Genomic DNA, 12,008 nt, shown 5'->3' on the forward strand with positions numbered 1-12,008 from the left:
ATTGACATTAGTTCAGACTCATATTGCTCTAAACAGAAAAATCTAGTAAGACACTAAAAAAGATACAAGGCAAAGGACACAGTGCACATTACATGCTACAGAATATTAAAGCTTAATTACTACAAGCACTTAAAAGGTTGCTCCCAGGAGTTAAGTTCTCGACAATAGCAACTACTAAGTCATGGTCTACAGGATATGCATGAGGTATTTTACTGGGGCATAGTCCAAACTAGTTCAGTGGTGCTGGTGAGTTCAATATGCTTTGAAACAATTCAATTATTCCTTCTGGTTCCAGAAGTGACTGATTATCAGTACAAGGAAGCAGCACAATGCACTTCATTCTGGGAGCAAGCAACTTCACTTGGTACAACACTTCTTCATATTGCTCATCATGCCAGCGTTAACATGCCTTCACCACAAGATAATATATACTTAAAAGCAAGAAGCGAGGTAGAGGTGCAACAACTGCAGATCCTTGAAGATGCTAAGTGTTGCAGTAACTTCTCTGCAGTTGGATCATATCAATAATGCCAAACTGACAGGAAGCCACCTCTCTTTTCACACATCTACTCAGAAACCACGGGAGAGTAAGACTAAAACTTAAATAAACATAACGCAGACAACACACGCAACAGAACAAACATGGAAAAGAAAAGTTTGGAGAGTAGGGTGAAGAAGGATATTGAAATGTCTGGACAATGAGAATGGGTCTCCATAAAGCACCACTGACAATCGGACAGGCTGGTATAAGCAAATAGAAAACAATGCTGGGAGGGGGGAGAGAGATGCAGATGAGAGAGGATAGGGCAGGGCATGCCTTATTTACTTCATCCAAACCAACAGCAGCTAGAGAGAATGTAGACTAGAGAGGGGCTCACAGCATGGTGTACCAAAGGAAAATGCAAAACACGCCATACCAAAGAAAAAACAAAACTGAGAAACAAATACATTTGGTTACATCTTCATAAATGAGCTTAATAAATGCCATTATAATGAACGAGACAGAGTACAAACTTTCCATGGCACTTTCACTGTAACGGTACAACAGCTTTTAATGAGTATTACGAATAACTGGGCTCGAAACAGGACTGGCAATGCAAAGAATCAGGTATTTTGTTGTTGTTAATGGCAGGTGAGAGACTACAAGAGAACATGAATTACTGTATTAAAAGACGTGTTTTGAAGGAAGAATCTGGGGAAAGAAGGACATCAATGAAGGTGTGGACATGGAGACAGTATGGCAGAACAACGTCAGGTAAAGACGACATATACATCGCCACAATACAGTACAAATGAAAAAAGAAGAGGGGAGATGTTAACAGTCAAGTCTGCTTTTCAAATGCAACAATCTGAAACACTGATGACTCCACAAGGTAGGGAGGTGTGGGGTGGGAAGCCTAAAAACTTTATACTGATTTATTTTGTACTTCCTGCAAAGAAGTTAGTGCATGAGTCACAAGAACCAATGGAGAGACAAAATGCTATTCTCTCTCCTCCTTGAGATTGGGGGCTCATATAGAAATATACACACAGATATATATATACACACACACATAGACAGATGAATATATATATGTATATATGTGTGTGTATATACAGAGAAAGATAGACAAAGATGTTATCTTCCTGTGTTCTTGGCAAGGAATTAGTCCTGAAGTTAGAAGGAGTGGAGGTAGGATTGAGGTTGGAAGGAAAGGTAACGAAGAGGGCATACCGCTTTCGGCTTCTGCAAACGACAAGAAAAAAATTGCAAATCAAACACTTTGATAAGAAATCAACTGACACCAAAAGCAAAAAAACCCTTTACTTAAAATTCTTCAAGGCTCAAAGGTTTTTCTGCTGAGAATGAGAACAAATATATGGATAGACAGAGAGAAAATTTAACAAGAGGAGTAAAGACAGAGTGCAGGAGGGAGGAATCCTGGTTAGGCTTTCCTTCTTGCTTACTCATTGAAAAAAAGGAAAAAAAATACAGGGGAAGGCAAAAATATGTCTAAAAGGGATTTCCAATAAGGAGTTTGAGTGTCTGCATTTTGAACTGATACTTTTTGCTATCTATTCAGCCACCTTTCCTGGAACATTTTCAGGCTGATGTTCTCCGTGTTCCTTCAGCATTTTTATTACAGAAGAAACAAAACCTCTCTACAAATCAACTAAGATAGACCATTTTTAAGCTAAGGTATTTGGCTTGCATCAGGGACACAAAAACTTATTTAAGAAGTGCTTCCTGATCTTACTTACTACTTAGAATATTCCCCAATCCTAATTAGAGATGAAGGAATGGCTAACTAATATTGTGACCTGGAACTACTAAAGGGCAGGCCTTAGCAGCTGGTCAGAAACCCACTAAATGCAGTCATGTTTTGTAAACTCAGAGGTTACTTTGATAACTAAGCAGTAATTTAAACATTATTAAATATATATGTAAGGTAAAACAAAATAATAATCTAATCATGGCTATTTTGATTAATCTTTAAGATACCTCGATGAAAACCAGTTGCCTAAAAAGATAAAAATACTATCACTACTTTACCCATCATCTGAAAACGAGTTTGTATTTATCATACCTATGACTATATTAAATTTAGGCTTGAACACTTTTCATTTTCACTTTTAAGCAATCTTGCAAAATCATAAATTGTTTATAATTAACACTGTGATACTGTTAAAACTTGTCAAGGTGTGCTTAATGTTTTGTATAACTTTATCAACAGTCAGGGGAAAAGGAGGGAAAAAATCCCAGCTGCAAGCAGGAAGCTCAGCTGCTGCTAACTTGTACGTTAATATCAGCTTGGAAGGAGTTGCGATGATTTATAATTACTATTGATCTCAAATTCCCTACAGCAGAGTTAACAGAATGTGGCTGTAAATCAGAAAGCTTTAGAAAACCACCATCTAGGAGACTGCCGGGGGCCGGGGGGGGGGGGGAAAGCGCATAGGTAAATGAGCATTTATGCCATTCTGCATGCAATGAAGTCATTAACAAAGTCAATGAGAATTCTGTCTTTGACTTAAAATGGTACTGGGATTTATCCTGAACACTGAGGTGAAGATTTAAAGAAGGGATTAGGAACTCTAGAATGCCCTCACATTACCCCTTCAGAGAGCTGTGCAAACTTTGGAATTTACTTTGCACTGCTTCAGCTCTGAGTGCAAAGGGAGCAGGCATACAGAACTAAGCTTAAAAAGAATCTCCCTCCCTGTGTAAGTAAAATATCAGATATAGAATTTACTTATCTATTATGACTAGCAACAAAAGTTAAACTGGTGGGTGTAAGATCATCTCATCCCTTAGGCAGAAAGAATGCTTTGAAAATTTCTTCTGCTCCTGAAAATACTGGTCTCAGACCCACCTCAGCTATGGCAGGAAATACTAGCTCTTAATAAAAGGATGCCACCTGGATAATATTCTAATTTTTTATTTCTATTTATCATTGTTGCTCTAAATTGTGAACTATGTAAAACCTGCCAAGTTTTACAAAATATGTATCTAAACTATAATCATAAAATCAATCAGCACATATCTACTGTTGGTTACTCTCATAAGGAGTGAAAGCTCATAGGGTACCATAATCAGTTCCCTCTTCACCTTTATTAAGAATTACCAATGAAGAAAAAAATATATGAATTCACTTAAAATATTTCCAAAGTCAACATCAACAACTGGCAAATGACAAATCTATCTTATTCAAAGACAGCTTGCACTTGTAAACCATGTTATTCTATTTTCTAGCTTCATTCCTCATCTTTTCATTTAGTAAGATGCAAGGAAATGTAAGTATACCTAAGAAGTGAGACACAAGTTTTGTTCCATTACTTTTCTGGTTAGATTAAAAGGCTCCAGCTCAGAAAACCACAAATATGCATGTAGCATATTTGGGTTGAAGAGCACAGGAACAAGTAGAACAGAAAAAGATACTCTGCAAGTAGCTCTGTGATTCACTGAACAGTGACTATAAAAGTATCACTGGTTAATAAAGTCAGCAGATATTAGGGTGAATCAGGCTTATAAGAAAATGTGAATACCTAGCTTACATGCTCTCCTTTTACATGTATATTCACAAAATGCTGCTGTGAACATCCCTTTGTTCGTATTGATTTCTGCAATTTTTAGGCTCTTTTTTACTACAAAATTAATTAATTGTGAACTGTTACCTGCGTGGCTTTAAGTAAGAAGAAATATATGATTATATCACATTGTGTTACTTTTTGTGGGATCCTCTGCATCACCTTGTGATTAAGAACTCAATCCAACTCCCACTGAAGTTAGTGCAAAGAATGACATGGAAGCCATGAATTATCTGTTATTACTGAAAAAGACTGTAATATTAGCACCTGCATAAGTAAATGACAAGTGAAGTAATTACAGTCTAAAGTTGGGCAATAATTCTTAGGAGAACCAACAGAAACCAAATATTTTCTAATATTGGAAATACAAAATCTGGTAAATAGTTCCACTGCTGTTACTATCATATTTTTATTTTCCCTAGGAAGAAATTAAACTGTTTAGAGAAAAAAATAATATAAAAAAATCATTCACGTTACACTAGCCAGTGCGGAATGAGATCATTCAATGGAAAAGTATTTTAAGAGCACATGGGAGCTGAAAACACTAAAAAAAATCTGAAATCTGGTATTTCCAAAAAAACCCCACAGAAACAAAAAAGGATGTCTTAATCAGCATCATGTTGAAAAAAATAATATCCAATAGCACATACACCACTTCACATATCACTTTATAACATAGAAAAAGAAAACAAGCAAAACATACTACAGGGCATGGAAATACTCTTCTAAACAGTTGTAACGTGGCATTTTCCACGTTAAATGCCCCACATAGGTTTCACAGATATTTTGAATAAAGAAAAATGACAGCATTTAATAATAACCATTAAAATAAACTTTTGAAACCTCAGAAATTGTGGCACGAGCTCAAATGACAGAATTGAGTCTCTTCCAAGGAGATACAATTGCTGTCAACATTTTAGGTCGTTAGTGGTCAATTATAAGGTAAATTAATATGCAGCATTCCAGATTTACTACAGTAGTACAGAATGTAATTTTCAACAGAGGAATATAAACTTCAGCTCATAGTCAGTACTGTCATATTTTTATTATATGTCCCTCCACATGTGGCAGAGCACATTTATATAATTTCTGTAATACAAAAATGAATGTTGTGTAAAGCACTGATGGACAAGTTGATAGAATATTGACTCCAATATTGACTCAAATTTTATGAATTTTTGTACCAAAAAACCTCACAAGAAATATTTCTTTTCCTGTCTGTGAATCTGAACTAATAATAATGACTTCTTTTCTTTTTGGTTGAAGAAAGGAGTCAGCCATCTCGTAATTTGAAAGCTAAATTAATCTTTTCCAGTTTCATGATGCTATTCACATGCGCAAGTTTTGTCAGAACAGATACCATAAAAATACTATGTTTAGCCTATATTTCTGTTTATCCTGTATCCTATCTAAACTGGTTCTTCCAAACTTATTTAAATGAAATTATTGTTTTGAGAATACACATAGCCACAACGAGTTTTGATATCGCATCTGTTTTCCACTTCTCCATTGTCAGTAAAATAAGTTGGACCACCAGTTAAAATTGCTTGACTATAAACAAAAACATCCTAAGTTTCTGTTTAAATAAAAAGGAATTGCGCTTCTGGAAATGGGACATATGTATCCCTGTGTGTCGTGTCCCGTCCCCCGCCCCCCCCCCCCCCCTTCTACTAAATGTTCTGACTTGAATTAATTACAGAGAAGAATAGGGCAGAAAGAAAAGTCTTTCAGCGTTATGTGAAATGGTGTAATACAATGGCATGCTAATTATACTCTGAAATATTTCAAAAGTGTAAGAATAGCTATGTTCATTCTGGAAAAAAAAAAAAAAAAACAAAGCAGGCAAAATTCTTGACAGTGCATTCCAGAACTTCAAAATTCATAGGCATCGGACATACCTGCTTTCTCGTTTTTCCGACTTGTATTCTATGGCTATCATTAAGAGCTTTAGTTTCGCAAACACCAGTCTGTAGGAAAAGAAGAGGCCAAGAGTCAGTCCTTATCCGCAACCAACATCACGTATGTGGAGATGGCTGAAGTTTGAGACCTTACACTAAGATCTCTTCCCATTGTGTTTAAGTTAGGTATACACAAAACATATATTAAAGTGCTTCTATTTTGAAGATAATGAACACATTTTCCTAAAAATGTAAGCTCACAAGCTGAGAAGAGGAACATAAAACCAAAACACATCATATTATTAACTCTACCTAAGCAACAATAACAAAGGTCATGATATACAACATAAAACTGCATTTGGCTATAGTTGTGGATGTCTTGAGAAAATTTTTCACATCTTTGCTGGAATTCAACCATATGTTGACTGCAGTGTGCATTCCTTAGAAAATATGTAAATACTGAAACTAAACTGAAAGTACACTATTAATAAGTCAGTATTTGCCAACTGCTGTCACAGAGGAACAGCGCAACTGGAAGTAATTTCTGACAAATATATAGGAAGCAAAATCTGATCCTGCAATACACATTTTTTTCAGTTGTAAAATTTTGTGCAAGTGGCTGTTTATTAAAACATCTCAAGGGTGATATTCATAGACTGCAAAACTGAGTTAGCATGGCACCATTTGCTTCAAGCTAATAGGCTCTATGAAAATAAATGAAGAAACTACCTTTTTAAAAAAAATAACTAGAAACCATTTTCTAGTTTTTTCATGCAAAGTCAATGTTACTTGCTTCCTACTCTACAAATCTGTCACAAATTATTCTAGGCCTCACCTTTCAATTAGATGGCTGCCATCTTCTACATCATACACTAAATTTTCTAGTGCTCACTGCTTCTCTACAACCTTCCTTACTTTAGTGTTGTTCATTTTTTTGCATATATTTCAATACTATTTATTTTCTTTAAGCAAATAAGGTGATATTCTGCATACATTGCACCTGTCACATACTTAGCAGAAAATAAGGAATTGGCTGCTGAACTGATATTCCATTTCTATAATAAGTTTCAGATATCACTGTGAACAGTAAATTACTGCTATTTCTTCAGGATTGGAGAATAAGTAGAGATAAGCATGGATGTAGGGGTTCTGACAATGCTGAGGCGATGTGCTGCAGATCACAGAAGGGTATATATATGATACAATTTACTTTGCACTGCTTAAGTTTGGCGATGTAAAACTCAAGTGTACTTCTTCAAAAATTTTCCTTTTAAAGGATTGCAAAAGTGCCCCTTTAATGTCCTTGTCTGGGGAAGCAGGTGATGTCTCAGTACTGGGAAGCAATACAAAATGACAAGTAGGGGCAAGATTCATTGGACTTTTCTTTTTCAGAACCAATTAAGTCTGCTCCTACCTCCAGAACTCCAGCCAATGTCAGAAATGGGCAGACAAAATCCCAATAGCTACTGAATTCTCAGTTAGCCCATCACCTCCCACAATGTTAACAGGTAAATGAAGCCTGACTATCAGCATCAAAACAAGTTAAATTAGAAAAAAAAAAATCACTTCTCAAACATTTTAAAACTAGGGTACCCTATACATTCTATTAAGACTATTACACTTCTGTTTTAAAAACAATTATATGAAATACAACTTTATGAGCCATGAATGTCAAAAGTTCTAAACCTATTCTTTCATGCTGACCGCCTACATTCCTTTAGGAAACAAACTTAAATTCTCTTCCTTGCTTTCTGCTTTGTGCAGTATTTGATAATCTATCTCCATACATATATATTCATTAAAAAAAACCCCAAACCAAAACAGCCCCACCACCAAAACCTGAGAAAGTCAACATAAAGAGGTAAGCATAATGCTATCCTAATATTAGGCATTATTTTGTCATTCCTATCTATAGATTTACTAAAAATATTTAAGTGGTCAAATAAATAGGTTTACATGCACTTGGTCATCCCATTAAACATTCGGATTAGTAAGTCTCACTATTTAACTGTATTTTGCAAATGTATCTTGATAAGATTATAATGAGAAAGATCTTATACCTGCTCCCCCCACCCCCCACCCCCCCGGATACATAAAGAACCTTGTAATAAGAAGTTAGAACACTATTTATCTCAAATTATTATGTAGAAGTCCACAAGAATTGTCAATGACAGTACATGAGGCATTAATTTCTATTTTATTTTCAACTGCCAGCATCATCTCTTAACTACTGATGAAAACAGATGGTCAAGAACAAAGGCTCTCAACAATCTGACTATTTCTATCTACACAGAGGGAAATAAATTCTTTTTGACATTAAATCTTTTTTTACTGGTAAGACTATCATTGGCATAAATTAAACATAGATAACTGCTGTATTATTTGCATGTGAAAGTACTAGAATATGTAGAATATAAAGAAATTATCATACGCCTTTCTGAGCAGCAAAACACGAAGATAAAACCCTGATTAGTTCTTAATTATTTCTTTTTGTACAAAACATTATAAAAAGGATTTAAATTAGAAATTAAATGGGAAGTTTTTGCTTTTCAAGAAAGTTTTTTGATTGAAATCTTGCACATCATAAATCTTTTTTTTTTTTTCCCCTCAAACTCAGTTCTAACATTTTTTGTTGAACTACTTTTGACAAAGGAATAGGTACTGTCCTCAGGAGAGAAAAAGTATTTTCAACTAATTCTATACCTTCGTTCAACTTAGTTAGCAAAAGTATTTTGATACAGAATAAATCACATTGCTATGCACCTAAGGAAAAATACAGGGGAAAATAGAATTCCTGATTAAAAAAAAATAAAAAAATCTTATAGCATCATCTTAAGCCGAGAGAATAATTTACAATATCAGAATTCTTTCCTAAATATATTATTTTTGTCTTCTTTTCAAATGATTTTTTTATGCACATTGGCAAGTAGTGCTTCCTTTGCTGCTTGATAGTATGCTGTGTTCCTTAGGAGTTGGAAGGATGAGAATATCAGGTACTTTACTCTCACTGAGAAGCAGTATTTAAAACCAGTGCAGTCAATGAGCTTTGTATGTTTTGGAATAGAAATTATCATTATTCATATATTTACTTATGTAAATATTTATTTATATATGCTATATGTTCACATACAAAGACACTATATATGTACAAACATATATTAAAATGATAAATATATACACACATACATGTATATCATAACTCAAATATCTCTTTTAAAGGTTTGTTAGTGTCAGGCTCATCTTACCGGCAATCACAGGAAACTAGCAAAAGTGATTCTTCCAGATGTTTAATACTTATGTATTGCTTAGGCAAAAAAATTGCAACAAAAAAAGGAAATACTCCAATACTAGAATTTCACAGAACCATTACAAAAAATAAAAGGAATCACTGATGTAAGTGGTTATCTGACCAAGTGTACAATGCATAGCAAGAGTTTTCGGTGTCTTATGAAATATGGAGATTTATTTTATAGGTGTCTTACTAGATCATTACATACACTTCTACTTTTGCATTAGAACTGCTGGGTCTTACGTATGCTACAAAAGAGCGGATGACAACAGAAGTTAGAGGAGGAATCAGAAATTAGAGGTGCTAAGAAACAAAGCCACTGGCTGAAATCTATCACATATATAACACAGAAGGCACTGGTGTTGCTGCTACCAGTACAGGAATGTTTGCTCAAAAATTAAGAGTACTTAACTACTATGACATTTATTTCCACTTATAATAGTGCTTATCTTATGTGACTATTGACTTATTATTTTCACCTGAGAAAGACAGCAAAAAGTCTGAGCATTCTGCAAAAGGAGAAGAAACCCTAACAGGCCAGCTTGGAAATAAAGAAAATACGGGTGTACCACGTGTATCTGTAATCACGCAGTTTCTAGATCTGTGATTGCTAGGTATTTTACTTTGGCGTGGAGCATAAAAGTCCATAAAATTCATGAAATCATTAACTTAATGAAAACTGAACAATGCCAGCGAGGAGTTTAGTTTACCAGACAAGATTTGGTTAAGTAGGCAGCTCAGATTAGAATTGTAACTTTAATCTCAGCTGCGAAGAGATAGAGAGATCCTACGTATTCAAGGTATGCTTTCTAGTCTAATCCCACCTGAGCAATAAAATTAAACATCATTAAATTTTGTATTTTGCAAGTTAGGAATCACTGGCTACAAAGCAATACTCATTGCCAGGTTCAGTGCATGCAAAACACTGCTAAAATGTTGCAGAATACTCTTTAATTTCTTTGGTCAGAGTCAGAAACCAATAGATGTATTGGAGAGAGATTTGAAACTGATGAAACTACATACAAAGAGTGCCTAAAGCGCCCGCATGGCAGCCCTTCCGACGTACTTTAGTACTTCAGTAACCGTTTCCCTGCTGCACCTGCATACCATATACAAGTTTTGTTCTCTTTTCTTTCACTTCGTCACATCATGACAAGAGGCTATTTGGCTCTGAGGGCTCATCACGGGAAGTATATGGAAAAGGCTCTTGTCCCCCAGCCTTTAAATTATCTTCTGGTAGAAGGTTACTATAGACTTGCTTCTTGTCTCCAACAGGGTAATGGATGCGGGGGGAAGGGGGGCGGGGAAAGTGGCAGGGAAAGCTTTTAGACGTTTTTAAAACTTCTTTAAACTTTAACTTTTTTTTTTTTTTTAAAACAACCCTTTAACAAACCTTTTAGTAGTAATTTTCTTGAACATCATTCATGTATGGCTATGGACAAGGCCTTTTTTCTTTTCCTTAGGAGATCAAGATCTTATGGGGTCATCCAGAGACCAAAAGAAAAAAACTTGCTATTAAATTCTATGAGATCGAGTTGTAAACAATTAACATGTTAAAATAATATTAAAAAAAAACTACTGAAGTGGGCCAAGGTTTGCATTCATCAATAAAAAAGTCAAAGCACTCTTTAAAATCTAGCACAGTGGAAAAAGACCTCTGAGGCTGGAGCACTGCTAGGATAATGAGGAATTCACGGCAGCAGGAAAAGTAGACATCCAGAGGGAGCAGAGAATACCAAGCGTACACTTTAATACAAAAGCATATAGAAAACATGGGTGAACCTTGACAAAGATCAGGCTCTTTTCTAGTGGGTTCGTGTGTCATTATATATATAATATAATAGAGTGTGTGTAGAGTGACTTATGTCACTCATGGTAACATGACATACACCACTCAATGACATATATAACTCTATATACAGGTATATACACACAGAAGTGCTTCATACAAATTATTTGTACCAGGTCCAGTCAGTGGCTGCTGACAAGATCAAGAGCAGGTGAGCAAATGAAATTGCTGCCGACGGTAGTGGGTACCACTGCCATTACGCGGATGGCAGTGAGAACGGGAGCTGAATATTTAATAGCTTTTGATTCATGGCCTGTCAGTCTTATGAAGACACTGAATGTAAGAAATGTCAATATAGAACTCTACATTGATTTTTCTCTGTGTTTACCACATCAAATATTGTCTTGCTCTACGAGATGGTTCCTGATTTGAAACGCAATGGAAGTGCTGTGAAGTGTGGAATACATCCTGCTTGCCTATGGAGTTCCATAAATATTTGTCTTTCATTACTTTTACGTACTCTTATTCTGCTAAACCAAACTGTCATTCCACTGTTCTTTCTGGCTCCCATTAAAGCTGATCATGTTCAAAGAAGAACAGTAAGGATACTGTTCATATAAGAGCTCTACTGAAGGTTTTAAGCACAAAAAAAACAAGCTTGATTTATAGAAGTGGGTATTTTTAGCTTTTTTTTTTTAGGTATGGAGAAGAAACATAATTGGTATATATAAACAGTATTGAATAAATAAATGAGAATTTGTACATTTACTAACTCACTACTTATTGCTTGTACCCAGGGTAGCAAAATCCAGGTTATCTAAGACCATGGCGTAAGCATAGGTAACAGTAACATACGCCTTCATACTTCAAACATATTAAAGAACTGTGGGAAGACGTATGGCCTCTGTGCTGACCTAGGGACACTTTTCTATCAAAGCAGCATTTTCATACTTGCACAAAGGCT

The 12,008-nt window shown here is 35.3% G+C and overlaps 1 protein-coding gene across 27 annotated transcripts in view; it reads right to left on the minus strand.

The window, feature by feature from the left end:
* KCNMA1 (potassium calcium-activated channel subfamily M alpha 1) overlaps positions 1-12,008 on the minus strand; it is a 505,717-nt gene that overhangs the window by 120,291 nt on the left and 373,418 nt on the right. For all 27 annotated transcript variants that reach the window (XM_055802251.1, XM_055802256.1, XM_055802243.1 and 24 more), the window contains one exon: positions 5,967-6,035. In XM_055802251.1, coding sequence (XP_055658226.1) covers positions 5,967-6,035 — 69 coding nt within the window. The remainder of the gene's footprint in view (positions 1-5,966; positions 6,036-12,008) is intronic.

This window comes from Falco peregrinus, chromosome 1 (genome assembly GCF_023634155.1).
Source record: "Falco peregrinus isolate bFalPer1 chromosome 1, bFalPer1.pri, whole genome shotgun sequence".
Classification (NCBI taxonomy): Eukaryota; Metazoa; Chordata; class Aves; order Falconiformes; family Falconidae; genus Falco; species Falco peregrinus.